Here is a 19909-nt window from a genome sequence, read left to right on the forward strand (position 1 = left end):
TCAAAATCTACTCCATAAATGCTGCTTTGATACCTGTCTGCTAAAGTAACCACTGTTTTTCTCATGCTCTTCGATTCACTTTGAGTATCCTCCTTCTGTCATCTTTGTATCTAGGCTCCCCTCCAGAGCAAACATCACATCATGCTATAGTCATCAACAATGCTGAACAAAGTTCAATGCAAAAATAACCTTGACAATTCCAGAAACTTAATTTTTAACTTGTTCTTTTATTAATTGTTATTTTATATGGGGACCCAGCAGCACAAAAACTACAGAGCAGCAAGTAAGAGAGCTACTGCCATGATGAGTGAGAAAAGGTTTATATCTCTTCTGCTTCTGCAGCTATGCTGTGTTGACTGTGGATTCTGCGGAAAGGTCCTGGTGTGGCCCTGGGACATGAGTCATTGGCTCAACATGAAGATCATTCTGGAGGAACTCACAGAAAGGGGTCATGAGGTGGCAGTGCTGGCTCCTTCACACAATTACTTCATTGACCACAGCAAGCCTTCCACACTGAACTTCAAGGTGATTCATGTGCCAGCAGATGGAGAAAGACTTACAAATGCAGTAAACAAATTTTTGGATCTGGCTATTAATGTGTTGCCAAAATTGTCAAAATGGCAATCATTGATTAAACAACTAAACTTTTTGCTTCAAACAACTGGATATTTCAAAATCCTGTGTGAGAATACAGTGTACAATCAGACACTCATGAAGAACCTCAAGGAAACTAACTACAATGTAATGATCATAGATCCTGTAATGCCCTGTGGAGAACTGGTAGCTGAGATGCTCGCAGTCCCTTTCGTGCACACGTTAAGGACTTCTTTAGGTGGCGTATTAGAGAAACACTGTGGGAAACTTCCAGTTCCACCATCCTATGTGCCTGTCTCCATGTCAGGACTAGAAGACAAGATGACTTTTCTGGAAAGGGTGAAAAATCTAATGTTTTCTCTTTTACTAGACTTCTGGCTCCAGCATTATGATGTTCAATTTTGGGATCAGTTTTACACTGAAGCTTTGGGTAAGAGACTGCTTTTCTTTTTAATTTTTTACTAAAGTGTATAAAAAGTCTACTGTTGTTATAGACCAGCGATATTGACCAGACTCACACTTTGAATACAGTTCCAATTGAGAGCTTTATTAGCCGCACGGCGACTGTGTCATTCCTCTGCATAGGAGAGAGCAGCCCGGAGTCTCAGGGAAGGGGTGTGTCTACTAATAAGCAAGCAAGCAAGCAGGCACAGAAGCAGAACACTGTGGTTAGCTGGAGATAGCGTATCTATGTTTTTTTTTCTTTTTGAAAGGCTTCTTCTTGTAAGCAGTCCCATATTATTTATTGGCACTCTCCTTACAGGCCATCCTGTTATTTATTGGCACTCTCTTTGCAGACTGTCCTAAGTTATTTATTGGCACTCTCTTTACATACTGTTTTAAGTCATCATTTATCTATCTATTTGAAGGCATTTGCAATTCCCACCTCCCAATGTAGTTCTATTCCTATTTTCCCAATGGGGCCTTACCCTTACACTATAATGAGAGAAATTCCTTTTCAAAATCTGCCTACCCTCTAAAACTCTTCAAGTGATACCAATGAACTAATCAATAATAACTAATTTTGAGAGTGGAAGCAAGAAATGATTTATCACACTTAATCTTTCTTCATAATCATCTAAATAACTCTGTATGTGCCTTGCTTATATTTAATACATGGTTGTCAAAAAACTGATGTAAAACACACAGGTATATATTAAAATAATGAAGAGATTTTGTTTGTTACATAAAGACTATCAGAAATAAGTCCAGTACACTGAGTTTTCAAATAGGATGACGTTGTGCATCTATTTGGAAAGACAGAGTAATGCTTTTAGTAAAAATGAGATCTTCCATGCCTGACAAAAGTACTAAATAGTTTGTAATCTACACTAACAACGAGATTTAACTTGGTGCATTTTTTATTTTGTCTAAGCTTTCCCTAACAAACTTAGAGAATTTTTGAGAATCACTAATTATTACTCTTGATTTTAAACGATTTCTATTATAATAGTGTACCTGTTCTTATTAACCTTTTCCTAACTTTTGAGTAAAATTTCAGAAAGTATCTTGTGAGCTCTTTGATCATGACTGGTCATACTGAAGAGTTTATTTGATACATTATATTTCTTGAAAGAATGTTAAGCAGAGCCTTCAAAACTTAAGAAGAGAATATTAAAAGAATTTGCATTGGGAAGGGTTAAAAGAAAGATTTTTCCTTCAGTGATTTACTTATTCTACCTATTTTAAATTGATTACGATTTCTCCTAAAGGGTGTTTGGTTTTTAGTTTTTATACACACAACTGTCATCTGAATTCATCAACTCAAGCAGGTTTTTCACTCCAGCATCTTTGAGAATGACCTAGGAATACAACTAACAAAGAAGAGATCATATTAGGGAATAAAAGTATTACCTATTTTTATTCAGTGATTCCTATATGGTAAATTGTTTCACAGAACTAATATTAAAGGAAGCAACATCAAAAATTCATAGATTTAGTCATGATTTTGAACTTAGACTGCATTGATATCACAGTAAATAATTTTACAATGAATAAGCCACTACCTAGGTGTGAGCACTGTTTGGCACAATGGATTTGAATTAATTTGGCAAGTATGTTGCCCTCAAGTCTGTGTTCCTAGGTAAATTGAAGAGACAGGATTATAAATATAACACTGTGAATCGTCTGTCATATGAGGTAGTTTAGTTTGCTAATAGCTTCTGGGAGCAATAGTTTTGCTTTTATTATGGAAATTTGCTAGGTTAAAATCTTACAGTTCTGAGGCTATGAAAGTATCCAAATCAAGGAATTAGGCAAAGCTTTCTCTCCAAAGTTTGGCTGCTGGTGATCCTGGACTCCTGCCATGTGGCAAGGCACAATGGTAGCTCTTCTGGTCTCTGTCTTCTCTAGGCTCACTTTCTCCCCCAGCTCAGCTGTGTGTGTCCAGGCACATGGTATTGCCCACTTGTCTCACCCCTCTCCTCTGGGCATGGTTATTTCAGCTTCAGCCTGCTCTGTCTGTGGTTTTTTTCTCTCTCTTGGTTTCTTAAACTTCAGGGGGCTTTTCTCTGTCTCTGTGGCCTTCTTAATGGGTCTGACAGAAGTGATCTAATCAAAAGAAAGTTCCCATAACTGAATCTAATCAAAAGGTCCCATTTATAATAGGTTTACATGTATAGGAATATATTAGCTTTAAGAACAGGATTTTCTGGGATCTACCCAGCTTCAAACTGTCACTGAGTGTTATGAATAAATCCCTCAGGGAGGACAAAAATTGAAAGCAAAAGGAAACAGAATCATTATCACTGGGGAGAATGGGGAAAATCTTTTTCCACTAAGCAATTGACAGCATTCCTTGTGCTGTTGGGATTCTCTTATTACATTAAAATTCAAATATCATTCCATTGATGAAAAGATGTGGATAGCTCTCCTTTTCCTCAGTTTTTCAGTCTTATTGGAATAAGGTTCCTTACTGAACCTGTCTTTTCACCTTAGTCTCCCATTATATATGTTTAATATAACATATTTGATACCTCTAGTTTCTTAATTTTTATTTTCTCTGCCTATTTCTTTTATTTCAATTTTTTTAAAACAATTGTCTTTTTTTGAGATACATAAATCATTAAAAATATTACATTAAAAAATATAAGAGGTTCCTATACACCCACGCCCTACCCCACCCACTCCTCCCACATCGAAACAACTTCTTTCATCAGTGTGGCACATTCATTGCATTGAGTGAAACATTTTGAAGCACTGCTACACTGCACGGATTATAATTTACATTGTAGTTTAAACTCTTCCCCAGGCCATTCAGTGGGGATATGGATATTAGAGGGCAGAGGAATGGAATAGTTTTACTTGCAGTTGATGATAATCCTTGCTTTCAGTATGTGGTCTATCATCATCATCTTGTTAGTTGTCCAGGGCACGCCTGTAGAGTTGGCAATTCTGTACATAGCTTCCTGAGGAACTGCCAAACTGTCTTCCACAGGGACTGCACCATTTTACAGTCCCACCAGCAATGAATGAGTATTCTTATTTTCTCACATGCTCTGCAGTACTTGATTTTTCTGTTTTTTTTTTTTTCAATAGAATCCTGTCTAGTAGGTGTGAAAAGACCTCTCATTGCAGTTTTGATTTGCATTTCCCTTATAGCTAGTGAAGTTGAGCATCTTTTCATGTGCTTTTTAAACATTTGTATTTCCTCCTTGAAAAAATGTCTGTTCAAGTCTTTTGCCTATTTTTTTTTCATTGTTTCCCTTTTTATTGTTGAGTAAGGGTTTTTCATATATTGTGGATATGAAACCCTTTTTGGATATGTGATTTGCAAATATTTGCTCCCATTGAGTAGAATGACTTTTCGCTTCTTGACAAATTCCTTAGAAGCACAGTAGTTTTAATTTTGAGGACGCCTCATTTATCTCATTGTTATTTCATTGCTGATGCTTCAAGCATAAAGTCTAAAAACCATTCCTAACGCAAAATCCTGATGATGCTTCCCTTCATTTTTCTGGATGTTTTGTGGTTCTGGCTCTTATATTTAGGTCTTTAATCCATGTTGAGTAAATATTTGGGAAGGGTATGCAATAGAGATCCTCTAATTCATTTGCTTATGGATATTCAGTTCTCCCAGAACCATTCCTTAAAGAGATTCTTCTTTCCCAATTGAATGGACTAAATTTTTATTTTGTTAATTCTCTGTATTGTTTTTCTAATCTCAATTCCATTCATCTCTGCTCTAGTCTTTGTTATTTCTTTCTTTCTGCTTGCTTTGAGATTAGTTTGCTAGGTTTTTCCTAGTTCGTTCAGGTGTGCATTTATGTCTTCGATTTAGGCTCTTGCTTCATTTTAAAAGTGTTTAGGGATACATATATACCCCTCACAGCACTGCATTTGCTGAGTATGATAAAATTTTGCTATTTAGTGTTCTCATTTTTATTCATCTCAAGATATTTACTGATTTCCCTTACAATTTCTTCCTTGACCAACTTATTGTTTTAAGAGTAATAATTAACTTCTATGTATTTGTGAATTTCCCCATTCTATTGCTGTTATTGCTTACCAGTTTCATTCCATTATGGTCAGAGAAGATTCCTTGTATGATTTCAATCTTTCTAAATTGAATGAGAATTCACTTGCGGTCTAACACATGGACTATCCTGAGAATGATTAACATGTGCTTGAGAAGATTGTATACTCTGCTGTGATGGGATACAATATTCTGTATATGTCTATTAGGTCTAGCTCATTTATTATATTATTCAAGTTCTTTGTATCCTTATTGATCTTCCATTTAGGTATTCTCTCTTTTGGTGAAAGTGTTATATTGTATTCTCCAACTATTATTGTAACTGTATCTATTTCACTCTTCAGTTTTGCCATTGTTTGCCTCATTTGGGGGCACTGTGATTAAGAGCATAAATATTTACAATTGCTCTTTCTTCTTTGGGGGTTGTCCACATAATAGTAGTGACCTTCATATCTTAAAAGAGATTTTAATTGAAATTCTATTTTGTCCAATATTAATATAATTACACCAGCTCTTTTGGGGTACTATTTGTATTGTTGTAGAATTTGAGAGAGTTTCAATTATTTGTGTATAGAGAGGCCAGGACTCAGGAATGATTTTGAGAAGGAAAAATGGTTCATTGACGGCCGGCCGGACTCGGGAGCTTTCCGTTTCAATCCCGAGCCCGGAACAAGACTTTCGAGTTTTTTTTATACAGAGAGGAAAGGTTAAATGGTCCCTTTGTTTCAGTTTTCAATAGGCTTGAATTAGCATACATATCTTCCACATCTTAGGTAAGCTTTTAGCATGGACTTCATACATTCTAGATAAGTTTTTAGCATATTTTGTTTATATTTCCCTTGAATACTTAAAGTTTATAGACTTTGCATTGTTAAACTGTTTCCTGGGACTGGAGTCATTGCCATGGTCACCAAGGGCAGGACTGCAGCCTCTTACCGTCTCACACCCACAAGTCAGACAGCTTAGGTCATCTCTAAAGAGACAAAGAGCCTCCCACCCATAGCCCACATCAAAGGCATATAAGCATAGTCATCAGTGTCAAAGACCCATCTTTGGACCATTCTTTTTCACTGGTCATTGCCCCTGCACTTGGGGAATTGTTGCTGTTCCATTAGGTAATGCAACAGAGTTCCCCAGGATGGGAACCCAACATTCCCTTAGTTGTCACGTGAATCTCTACCCACTGTGGCAATATGCAATGAATATCTGACCATATCTATATACCCATCAAATTTCTTTAATTTGCCCTGTGACCATACATTTTTGCACAAAAATTTTATTTTAAGTATTGGCTTATAACCATATTTTCCCAATGCTTTAAAATACAGCTTTCCTTTACTTCAAAACTTTGCTTCTTTCCCATTTTGACTTGGACAGACCTTGGGTGAGAAACTCTAATTCCAGTATATACTCATGAGTCACTGGAGCTGTAGGGAAACTGGTTTTTCTCATGCATTGCTGCTTTTAGAACATCAACACTCTAGATGGGAGGCTCCCATTCCAAGTCTTTGATCACTGGACTGGTAGGAAGGACATCCAACACTAAGGGTTGGAAATTCCACCAGGCAGCAATTTAGTTCATACTTGAAATCATGAGAGAAAGCAGGGTCACTAATATCAAGTGGAAACACAGGAGATAAGGTTTTCTTAAATTTTGCCTTCACCTGAGCCATGGGGAACAGAAGTTGTCATGAAATAACCATGAGCAAAGGCAAGGGGTGAGGCTAGAACTGAAGTAACCATAAACAAAGGCAAATTCAGTTTATAATTACCATCACAATATCTTAAGTCTAAGGGAGTCTAAGGGAGAACTGAAGCTAGTAACAAAATAACCATAATCAAAGGTAAGCTTAGTTTATAATTACCATTAGTATTGCAAGCACAAGCTAGATCTGAAGTAGCCATAAACAAAGGTAAATTAGGCAAAAATTACCATTACAATAGCTGAAATCCATGCAAAATCCACCCAGTTACAACAATTTCAGATGTAACCTTCTGCTGTTTTATCATATAAAAGCATCTATACAATGATCTTAGCTCTTAATTATAGTTCCTGGTAAATTTCCACTTAAAAATAGTCCATTTAGTAACTAAACAACTAAAACAATGTTACCAGTAACTACTTTGCTATGTTTTTCTGCTTTTTAAGCACTGCATTAATTCTACTTGTATTTTCTTTTACACATCAAATTCAGCTGCATGGTAGTATTGACATTTAAAGACTCATTTTGAAATTACCTTTCACTGTTACCCAATTTGTAACAGATGAACCCCAAATCTGACTTATGAGTTGCTAGGCACAAGCAGACTAAGAAAGTTAAAGCAAGCACTGATTAGAACAGAAGAGAGAACTTTACACACTTAGCTTAGCTTAGGGAAAGATGACTTTCCAATCACCTAGATGCAAAGGTCCCAAGGTCAGGACCCTCTAGCTTTGTTCTTCTAGGAAAAAGCCTGGGGAGCTGCTAAGCATGGAGCTAAGGGGTCCAGAGAAGCCCTGCCCCTGACAAGACAAGAATTGGGGCTGTTCTGGGAGCTGAATCTCATTAGTTACCTCCCAGCAAGGGGTAAAACCCTGTGAGAGATTTTCTTCCCTAGAAGGTTTAGAATGTTACAAGGGAAAGGTAGGGGGCTAGAAATAGTCAGGAACATTTTAATCTTAGTGCATTTCCTCATCCTTTTAAAGAGATATGGCCATGGGGTCTCTAGCCCTCAGATCTGTCTGCCCTCTCCTCTCAATACAGGTTTAACTGGAATTCAGGTTCACATACAGAGCCCACTCTCAGCTGTACTGCAGCCATGTGGTGTGGCAGGAAGAGATTAGTCTCTTTTCTTTACCTCAGTTATCCTAAGGGAGGATAAAATGGGTTCATCAGTCAGGGGGTGTCCTAGTGCTAGATCTGACTGAATGGGTTGTTCACTGAGCCAGCGTCCAGGAAGTCAGGGAGCATGGCTCACTGTCTCAATGTTCCAATGATCAGGAGCATTGTCTCTGGGTGTCCCCAGAAAGTCTTGGGGGTGTTACAGACCAAGCACCCAAGCTGGAGTGACCTTAGGAAAGGGGCTGCCTACTTTGTAGCAGTCTTAGGAGCTGGATATGAGTGAGCTCACTTTATGGCTGTTCTCAGAGGCCAAGGTCTGCAGTTAAACATGACATTAAAAGCCCATGAAATACTGGAGAATAATTGTCCTGTGACTTGCTGGCAAAAACCCTCAGGGACCCCCTAAGACAATCTCAAGACCTCTCCAGGGCAGAGAAAGAGTAAAGCCTCAGGGCACTGCTGAGGATGGGGCTCATACCTCACTAACAGATGTATTTCAGTTTCTAAGTCATTCTAAATAATCTCACAGACACAAAATGAAGGCACTAGTAGTTGGAAGATTAAAGTCACTTTTAATTAAAAGGAGCTAACTAGCAGTCTAAGGAAATGTTATAACACATGATATCCATGCTGAACTCACAGAGAGGACCTGGTAAACAACCAGCTGACTCCTGCATGACTCAGGCTCCATGCTCAGTCAGATCTCAAGGGCAATATCACCCACCACCCAGAAGTTCCTTTGATCTACACAGCATGGTGGTTCACCCTTACCAAGCCTGGAGAGAGAACCATAGTCTAGGCAGACCGAGTTTATGTCCTATGGGAACCTATCCAGGAACCCTTTAAAGTGAAGCAAAAGAGGCACAGACAGGCCTTAATTAAAACTCATTAGTCTTTGGTGGATTCAGAGAGCACCACTCACCTTTCCGTCTCCTGGCAATAGCTGGCCAAATGAAGCCAGAGAAGCATTGGATTCCTCTAAGTTCTTAGCTAAGTCACATGAAAGAATTTAAGAACACAACCATTTAGTTAGATCAGTAAAAAGAATTTATTGGAAAATGGGACAAAAGAACAGAGCATGTTGAAAAATGGGAGAGAAGGATGGAAATACACACCAAGATTTGGTGTGGGCTCCTCTAAGCAGAGACAGCTTCCTTCTCTTTTACAACTGAGAAACACATTATACATATGTTTTACCAGTACATGCTGTCATTCAAGTCCCTGGGACTCTGCTCAATTCTTTGTCCTTTTCTTATCTTTCTTCTGTCAACGTAAAATCAACTCTCTTGTCCTCTTTTTCAATTCTTCTTTCTTCTTCTGTCTGTTCAAATGTTTTTGTATACCTCCACTGTATTTTCACTTCTGCTTTCATGCCCTTCATTCCCATAATTTCTATTATGTTTCTATTTATACATTCAAATTCTCTTTTAGCTCACACATTCTTGTCTTAATAGCCTTTATCTCTTCGTGCATATTTTGTTTCATCTTCTTGATGCATTTCTATAGAAATAACCATAGAATTATGGTTAATTCTAACCATAAGACCTTCCAATACATATTCCAATCCAGTAAGAAAAGGATGGGAATTCTAAAGAAACAATATATCTTCAAATTCATTTTTGCTGGAACAGCTCTCCATTTTTTCTTTATTCAGAAAATTATGGATGCTACTCAACTTCTAAATGAAAATCTACCAAGGGAAAAGACTGTGTTTGTCATATTATACATAAATAGAGGAAAATGATAAGCTTTTCTACATAAAAATGCAGTGGGCTAAATTTACCCTTAGGATATATGGCAACTTTTTAACTCTAACAACTTTAGTTTTTTTTCTTTGACTCATTGGTTGTTCACTCCCATGAATTCTCATATTCTACACCAGGCAAATCTGAATGAATATGCTTAGTTTAATTCTTGATGATATAATAAATTGGTAAATACACAATTATATCCAAATGGGGCAAATGTATATGTTACAAAATTCAATTTCATCTCCATTTTCTTCTAAACTGGCACTATTAAATCTTCTTTTAATCATATCAAGACATTTCTATGCTTTATTAAACATTGGTATTATGTATATCTTTTGATATTCCTTTATACCAAACCAAAGAGATTGCTAAATATACATTCTATCTTTTTGTAACCAAATGTAGATTTGATGCTCTTCTCACATCAGCACTTTAAATCAACATTATTCTTTTAATTGACTTCATATTACCTTGTATGGATGAAACTATTTGTTTAACTGGTCTAGTTAATAATGCCTCTTGGCTTGTCCATCTCTTTGTTATTACAAAATATGCTTCCTTGAACTCTTTGTACAGGTATCTCTGCCATGTTGTCATCCAAAATTGTTCTTTCATTTAAGCTTTATCCTCATACCTGCCTGATGGTGGGTATCATTTGTAAAATTTTCTTTGGGCTTTTAACTTGCTAATCTAAAGTTCTGGCATTTAGGGAAATTAAGCCTTTCTGAGATAGATAATACAAATATATTTTTCAGTCTACCAATTGCCTTTGGAGTGTTTAAAAGATGCATATTAAAAATATTTTTGCATCTTTTAAATGCATGACTGTATTTTCAGATTTCGAAATACCATAGCTTCAAAAAGTACATGATATAAAATTATATTGATTCAAGAAATATTTTATATGTTCTAGATAATCTTTGTTAATTTTATGACTGCAGATATCTTCTCCCATTTTGTGTGTCTTCTCTATTTTTGTAATACCAAAATTTAATTGCATTACAGTTTTTAAATAAAACATAGTCCAAACAATTATTTCCTTTAAATTTTCCCTTCATAGATTTGAGGAAATCCTCTTCTATCCCCAAAACATAAATATTTCTTTATATATTATAATGAATTTAAAGGTTTATTGGTACTCAGAAATTTTTGTGTGTATATTCTTTCCAGGTCAATTTCTTTTCTTTTTCCATTACTTCCATCCCTTTCCCCTGTCTATTTTCCTCACTGCATTCCTTCTTTTTTCCTCTCTGCCTCCATATTTTTCTTTCTTCCTTCATTTGCAGTTGAATAAACTATTATCCCATCATTATATTTGGAGAGTCTTTTTCCAGAGTACCTTGATAAATATCACTTAATTTCTATAAATATTCAAGTTTTATAAAACTGAAAAATTTGAGATTTTAAAGACATTTACATAGAATCTGTAGTTTGACTTGGTAAGAAAGGACATCTTTATGGATTTGGTCTTACCATGCATGACTATAAATCTGTCTTTTTAATATTTGTGTAACAGTTTCAATGAAATTTTTATAATTCCAACCATAAGGCCTTAAACAACATTAATAAAGTTAATGAAATATTTTAAGTTAAATTATATATTTTTATTAAATATTCTGATTGCTTCCTGTGCAAAGAATTTGAAACTCTTATTTTGTATTTATGTTTTGGGTTTTAATGTATATTTTTAGACGGTACTGGGGAATGGACCCAGGACCTCATACATGGGAGGCAGGCACTCAACCAATATGAGCAACATCCAATCCCCTTGCACTCTTTCTGTATTCAACTAACTTACCAAACTGTCTCATTCAAACTAACTATTTATATATGTATAGTGGGTTTTGCAACATTGCAGTCAGATAAATGAGAAAAAAATTTTAGAACCCTAGATAGCTGTCTTCCTATTGTCTTCCTTTTCTTTTTTAAATGCAGTGGATTAAGACTCTATAGAATTAAAGTAATCATTTCAACATATCATTAACTTGTACTCATATTAAGGGAATTCTTTCAATAGGTCAACATTATTAATAAATTCCATTAGGGCTTTTGGTAGGTAGCTTTCGTAAGACTAAGAGAATTCTTTCCAATTCTTTCCAATTCCCAATCACATTGGAAATGATGAATAAATATTGAGGGTTTTTTTTTTACATGATAAAACTATGTTTTGTATTCTCTCTTTGACTATTAAGAAGGTAATTTACACTTTTGATTTTTAATATATTAAACTATCATTTCATTCTTAGAGTGAACCCAACTTCTGTCCTTCTTTTAATAAGTTATCATATTCAGTTAACTAAATTTTTTAAGGACTAGAACATATACTCCTGAATGAGATTGGCTTGATTTTGGTTTTCAATTTTATGAATACCCTCTTTTCTCCTGAACCTTTTTTTAGTTTAACTAACTTGTTTTTTAGTTTTACCTTCTTTTGCTGATTAGGTACATTATTTTTATTCTAAATTATTTGCAACTACAAACTTATTTTAAATCCCATATTTGCTGTATTCCACAAGAACTTATTTTTAATATTTTTAGATCATTGAAGTCTAAATATTTTCTAATTTCTTCTTTTGGCAAGGAAGTGGTGAAATCATCTTTCAATTTTAGGGTATAAGGGAGTATATCAATTAGCTATTGTTACAATAATACTTTGTAACAAACTGCCTAAAACTGGCTGGCTTCAAACAATGGTCATTTATTATGAGAGTCGGTGAATTGACAGGGTAGTTCTGTCTGTAATGGGTTTACTTATTCAACAGAGCTCAACTGTGGATCTGCTTCATGATCTCTCCTCTTGCCTGAGACATTTACTTGTTTTGGGTTATGCCTGGTTCTCTCAATGTATCGCTTATATCCATTCAGCAGGCTAGTTTTAGAATGTCTTCATAACAAGGCAGGGGTCAAAGATAAAGGAGAAATACTGAAGCACTAATTCATAATTTGAACATGGATGCTGAGAAGCATGAAAATTTCAGACCATTAAAGCAATCCATCTACCACATAGAATTGTCTAATTATTTTTTATATTAATTTCCAAATTAATTGGATTGTGATCAGAAATATGGTCTGTATGATAACAATTTTGAATTTTTTGGACAGGACATATATGTATATGATAATTTCTGAAGCATAAGTGATCCAATATGTATATTCTTGAGGGCAGCATCAATGCATGATGACCAAATTCTTTACTGTAGATGAAGCAGAGTAGAGGGAATTTCAGTGGGTGACAATTTTAATCTCTCAGGTAATTCATAGTACCTTTCTGGGTATCTGGGGAAAACTCTCCTATTCTCCCAATTAAGTTCTTTCCAAAGCAATGGGAATAAACTAATATGTATAATCTTTCATTGCATTTTAAAAGAAGGATATTGCTTGATCTCCTCTTTAAACTATATATATAGGTGGATATTTTAATATCTTCCTTAAAAGCCACAGTTTGCATTATAGGGATTGAAATTATGGTATTAGCTGCATTCACTTGTAGAACTATTAGCTTCCATGTGAACTGCAAATATTCTACTATTTTTTAGGGTACTTTTAAATTCTGGCAATGCTTGTTAATTTAAAAGCAAATTTTTAAACAGTAATTTGGTTCCATTTTCCTTTCTTTAGGCAAGTATGTATGTGATAAATTTTGCAATCATCTTTAAAAACTTTATTACCTCTTTTTCATCCATCTTCTTTCTACCTAATTTACATTTTTTCTTTCATAGTTTCCTTATTAGAGTTCTAATGCATTCTTCTTTTTTTATTCTCTAGATTCAATTTTTTTAATCTTTTTTTTTGAGGATATATAGATCATACAAAATGTTCCATTAAAAAATATGAGATTCCCATATACTCCATTCCCCACACACACCCCCAAATCCTCCCACATCAACAATTTCTTTCATTAGTGTGGTACGTTCATTGCATTTGATGAATACATTTTAGAGCACTGTCACACAGTCCATTCAGTGGTTTATGGCAGGATATAAAATGTCCTGCATTTGTCCCTGCAATATCATTCAGGACGACTCCAACTCCCAAAAATGCCACTTAATCACACCTTGTTTTCTCTTTCCATGCCCTCAGCAACTCCAGTGGCCACTGTCTCTACATCAGTGATACAATTTTTTCCATTGCTATAGTCACAATAACTCTATAGTAGAATACCATTAAGTCCATGCTAATGCATATTTTAATCCTCCATCCTGAGGATCCTGGGATGACGATACCAACTCCACCTCTCAATTGAGAAGGAGGCTTTGATCCCAAATGGCTGATTCTAATGCACTCTTGTTTGTGATCTCTAGAATCCATGAATTTCTGGAGAATTATAAATTTAATTTCCTTTCATAGTTTTTCAGAAACTTAGCATTACTATTCCCCCATTTATACTTTATGCTAATTCTTCCATCCAACATTTATCATTTTCTCTAGGAAGACCCACTACATTATGTGAGACTTTGGGAAAAGCTGAAATGTGGCTAATACGAACATATTGGGATTTTGAATATCCACGCCCATACTTACCTAATTTTGAGTTTGTTGGAGGATTGCACTGCAAGCCTGCGGAACCCTTACCTGAGGTAAGTCTATTAAATTGGAAGATTTTGTTTATCTTATGTCTCTATACCCGATCCTTAATTGCTTTTGAAGAACACTGTTTCAGTAGCAGGCACATGTGTTAGATAAATTTGGATTGCCTTCCAGTTTTATTTTCCAGTTCGAATGTGCTCTTATGAGTATTATTAAGTAGGTTGGCCTTTACATGGAAGTTCTAAGCAGAAGAATGTTATATACACACTTGTCTTACTTACCACTGGGTTGCCAATGGGAAGTACCAGAAATGGGCTGGCTTTTATAATGGGAATTTATTTTGAGTAAGAGCTTACAGTTCCAGGGCTGTAAAATGTTGAAATCAAAGCACCATAAGGCATGATTTTTGACCAAAGTCAGCTACCGGTGATCTTGGTCTCCTGCCATCTGGCAATGATGGCAGCAGATTTCTCCTGAGTTCCCTGCCTTCCCCTCCAGAATCTTCTCTGTCCTGGAGGTCAGCTGTGGGCAGCCAGGCATAGGGCTTATCTCTTTCTGGGCATCCCTCTCTGTCTCAGCGTCTCTGCTTTCTTCACAATTCCAGCTGTGGTCTATCAGGCATGTAGCTCTTCTTTTCATACTTCAGCTGCTCTGTGGGCTCAGCTTCTTGGGGGTTTCTTGCTTAAGCATTGCCTGCTAGTGATCCTAGAATCCTTCCCCACATGGCAGGATCAAAATTGGCAGCTTTCTTTCTCTGTGTCTCTCTATCTGTGTCTCCATTTATATAAAGCTCCAGTAAGACGGCAGAGATGAAACCTGAGCCACACCTGACTAACATACTCCACTCAAAAGGCCCACACGTGCACAGAAATAGATTAGTTCAAAAACATAATCTCTTTTTGGGCCTCAATAAATCCAAATGGCCTCAACACACTTTACTAATGTCCTTGTGGCTATCATTTAGGCGATGTATTGAGGGCAAGGAAGCTAGAACCACAGATATCACTAGGAGACTAACAAGCGTGACAGTTCTGAACAAGGATATTTACCATTATACGAAAGAGATAAAGTTGCTTTCAAAAAAATTTTGGGTTAGAATCAGAGATGTGCTGAGTAATAGCAAGTATTGAGGGAGGATATGAATTCCACAATTGCATAGAGAAATTGTTGATTTTGGTGAATTTTGCAGATAGAAAACAATTGAAGGAAAAACTGTTTTGAGTTTGCATTGAGTTTATTATTGAACTAGTCACTGTAAGATGACTATATAATTTTCAGGTGGCATCAAGGAATCTTTGGACAATACAAGACATCATTCTCAGCAGAAGCTAATAGAAATAGATTGAGATTCATCAGCAAAAATAGTAGGATTTATAAAAATGAGAGACACAATGTTGGACTGGGTTTTATCAGAGCTACATTTTTGTAGGGAAAAGATAATTATATACCATACACCAAAGGATAAATGTAGAGTGCCAAGAATGTTGGAAGGTAATAGTATTGAGAATCAAAGAGAATAATAAAAATATGGTGCTTAGTTATCAATAAGTGGTAAGAATAGAAACCCCTTTTATTTGGGTTGTAGGAAAATGAGCAAAAATTCTTTAGGAATATATCAGGGTTAATGAATTTCCCAGGAGAGTTATTTATTTCTTTTTATGATCAGATGCATACTGATGTATGAAGTTTCATTTCAAGGTTCTGCTTTTCCTTTTTTTACCAGTGAAGTTATAGCTAAAAACACAAACACAACTCTGTTTGGAAGAGATGAATCAAAATAGTAAAACAACAATTTCTAGGGTTTCAGAGATGTTCCCTAACATTTACCAAGCTGAGAAATGGCATTCTACTTTCAACTCATGTATTGTATTATATAATTTTAATATCTGTAAACTGAGAAACATGGAATTCCAGAAGTGCTATAAACAATATATGACATATTTCTAGAGTGTAATATATAGATTATGATATGAGTGACCCCAAACCCAGAGGCTGCTGTGCCAAACTACAAAAGTGTAAGCAGTGCCTTAGGGAATTACAAGTCAATCTGAGATAAGACCCGAATTAAGACATTGTTTTAGTTTGCCAAAGGGATGTCAATGCAAAGTACCAGAAATGTGCTGGCTTTAATAAAGGGTGTTTATTTGGAGTAAGAGCTTACAGTTCCAAGGCTGTAAAAAGTCCAAACCATGGCACCATCGAAGATGCTTTCTCATCGCAGTCAAATACTGTAGATCCTGGTACATTTGCCATGTGGTGAAGCAAGATGGGCACCAATCACTGCTGAAGTTTCAGCCTTCCCCTCTGGAATAACAGTATCCTCTTGAGCTGCCCCATGGGACCAGCCTCTTGGGGCTTCGTGCTAAGCAATCTTCTCTCTTAGACAACAGGCTCAAGTATGCTGGCTCCCATTTTCCTCTCTCTGTCCATGTAAGCCCATTTGTATCAGTGATATAGCCTGTGCATAAATTCAAAATTGTTTCCAAGAGTACCTAGTCCCCAAGATGGCCAAATAAGTAATATAGGCCCTATAGTCTCTGAATGTTCAAAAAGGATGTAAGACAAATGTGTTTAGGGTTGCCTCCAGACGAGATGTGAAAGATATGCTAATTCAAGCTCACCAGAGATGTAAGGGATATGCTAAAGCTCACCTGAGATGTGAGCTATATGCTAAAGCTCACCTGAGATGTGAGCGATATGCTAATTAAAGCTCTCCGGAGATGTGAGGGATATGTTAATTCAAGCTCACCTAAAATATGGGGGTACTATAAAAAACTTATCTGGTACTCAAACACTTAACTAACAAGGAAACTCATTTTCTTTCACAAAAGCACCATTTAACTCCCTACCCTTATATCTTTTCTGTATAAAAGGGAACCCAAAATTCTATTCCGGGCTCGGTTTTTATTAGGACGAGAGTCCGCCGAGCCCAGCCGGTGGAAATAAACCAACTTCCTTCTCGGTACTCTCGTGTCCTGGCCTTCGATACCGCGCACACCCGATTTCTCTACAACATCAGACCCAGCAAAGGGATTGGGGACTCAATCTGAGTCATGCCTCACTGAAGTGGTACAATCAAATGCCCTAAAGCAGTCTTTTCAAGCACTCTAATAAAATCCTCTCAACTAAATTTAATACAATCAAAAGGTATCACACCCAGAGGGATAGATTAGTTTACAAACATAATTTTCCCTCTTGGGGATTGATAAAATAATTTCAAATTGTCACAAGCGTGAATCCAGTGTTTTACTCGAGTGGAGATTTATACATCAGGATGGCAAATAAGCACTGTATTATAATATTTTTTTTCATGGTGTAGCAGCAGGAACCATATTACCCTTTTTTAATATATATTATCAATTTTTCCATTTCTAATAGGTTTCTTCTTATCCTGATTAATCAGGAAAAGTATAAACAAAAGAAAAAAAATCCCAAAATGCTCTGATAGGAGAGATGAACAATTTAGTAATAAGTTATTGCAGGAAAAAATTCTAGAAGCCCATTTCAGAACCCCTTATTTGGTTTGCTTCCAAGTAATGGTTTTACAAGGTTACAAGTAACTGGTTTGATCAGGAAGTTTAAATCTGGGTATAAAACTGTCCACTGGGGAGAAAAACACCTATCCACTTAGCTCTGCTTCTGTACAATGATTTGATTTAATGTGTTTCTTAATAATCACTGATTATATATTTAAGCCATAGTATCAGAGATATATTTCTCCTAAAGAACCTACGTGCTTCTACCTTTACTGGAGGCTTTCTGACAGTGGTTTTTATATTTTGCTTGACTCTTCAAGTGAAGAAAATCAGGTGGCCTTTATTCTTTTCTCTTTGATGCTGTATTTTGTAATGGAGGATTTTTTTTCTCTCTGCAGGAAATGGAAGAATTTGTCCAGAGCTCTGGTGAAGATGGTGTTGTGGTGTTTAGTATGGGGTCAATGGTTCAAAACCTTCCAGAGGAAAAGATCAATCTCATTGCCTCTGCCCTTGCCCAGATTCCACAAAAGGTTAGTTCAACCACTTAACTTTTGGAGCACTGTTTTAGTTTCAAAAAAAAATGGCCGTCTTTCTTCTAATATCCAATATATATTGGTCCTTTCCTTCTAAGGATTCATCAGAAGTACATATTTTGCCCACATTTATACCAAAAGTCTCTCCAAAGCATTCTAAGCTTTTTAATCAAATATTTCATAATTCTCCTACCCTTTCCCCATTACCCAATTCCAAAACTATTTCTGCATTTTAGATATTTTAAATAGCTGCACCCCATTTTCTGCTACAAAAAATGATTTAACTTTCCTAGCTGTTAAAACAAATACCATGCAATGGTTTGGCTTAATGAATTCTATTGGCTCACAGTTTTGAGGTAAGAATTCCAAATATAGAAGTCATCAAGTGGTGCTTGCACTCAGGTCATTGGCAATCTGGGGTGAGCTATCAGCTATTCTTGGTCCTTGGTTTTTCTGTCATATAGTTATGTACATAGATGGTATCACCCTGATTCTCTGCATTCTGTTTCCTCCTGACATCTTCTCATGGTTCTCACTTTTTGTGCCTGAAATTCATTCTGCTTTATAAGGACACCTGTAATAGATATAAGACCCATCCTGATTCAATTTGACCGCACCATAAATGATGAAACCATATCAAAAATTCCTATTTACAATGGGTTCACACCCACAAGAATGCATTAAGATTAAAAACATGTTGTTCTAGGGTGTATAACTCCATGTCACCATAGGCAGCTACTATAACAATTGGAAAGAAATGTGGTTAGAAATGCTCCTTTGACATGAAGGAGGAAACTCATTATAGAATTATCAACGTTAGCAAGAGCATTAAATAAAATTCATTAAATATTGAAATAGCATATTTTGGAACATTTGTCTGATCAGCCTTGGAATTCCCAAGGGAATACATTTTTATAGTCATGTATTTTAAAGGCAATAGACATGAAGCATTAGGTTCATGCTAATATTTCAGTGTTTGAAAACAAAGATCAGGACAGATTACTCCCAAAAGTTCTGAAGTATTTTGTCCTCATGGGAGAGCTGAAATGACTAAGAGTGGAGAAGTAATTATGATCAAGAATATACTCTACATCTCTAAGCATTCTCATATCTCTCTCCAAGTGTATTTAACTAGAAATAGCAGTCTAAAATAATTTATTCTTTCTACATAGCAATTTCTACAGTCAAAAATCATGTAAAATCTTAATAGTATCAGGAAAAAATATGTATTTTCTTTCATTTCATTGGTCCCTAGTGCAATGAAGGCTGAAGAGAAAAGACAAGAAACAGAGGCTTGGAGGAGAGTACAGAAGACAAGAATAACAGAAAGGGGAGCAGGTGTGGCTCAAGCAGTTGAGCCACAAGTGGTTCCTGTATGGGAGATTTCAGGTTTGGGTACCAGTCCCTCCTGAAAACAAAAATCAAACAACAAGCAAACAAATGTAAAGAAAAAGAAAAAACAACTAAGAGGAGCCAAGGAGCTCAGTGGGTGAGTGCCAGCTTCTCATATATGATGTCCAGGGTTCGATTCCCAGCCCAGTACCTCAAAAAGAAAAAAAAAGAACAGCAGAAAGGAATATCAAAAGTAAAAAGAAAGAAATAAGATACTACATGAAAACAAAAGAATAAAATGATGGAGGAGAAAAACACATTTACAGTAATATCATTGAATATGAATGGACTAAACTCCCCAATCAAAAGATATAGGCTGAAGGAATGGATTCAAAAAGAA

At 36.0% G+C, this 19909-nt stretch overlaps 1 protein-coding gene across 1 annotated transcript in view; it reads left to right on the plus strand.

The window, feature by feature from the left end:
• The first annotated feature begins 258 nt into the window (after positions 1 to 258).
• The window catches only part of LOC101430379 (UDP-glucuronosyltransferase 2A3-like), a 35575-nt gene continuing 15924 nt past the window's right edge, over positions 259 to 19909 (plus strand). The window contains exons 1-3 of the mRNA XM_004478344.4: positions 259 to 1024; positions 14070 to 14218; positions 18043 to 18174. Of these exons, the coding sequence (XP_004478401.2) occupies positions 301 to 1024; positions 14070 to 14218; positions 18043 to 18174 (1005 nt within the window). The 5' untranslated portion in view covers positions 259 to 300. The remainder of the gene's footprint in view (positions 1025 to 14069; positions 14219 to 18042; positions 18175 to 19909) is intronic.

This window comes from Dasypus novemcinctus, chromosome 1 (assembly GCF_030445035.2).
Source record: "Dasypus novemcinctus isolate mDasNov1 chromosome 1, mDasNov1.1.hap2, whole genome shotgun sequence".
NCBI lineage: Eukaryota > Metazoa > Chordata > Mammalia > Cingulata > Dasypodidae > Dasypus > Dasypus novemcinctus.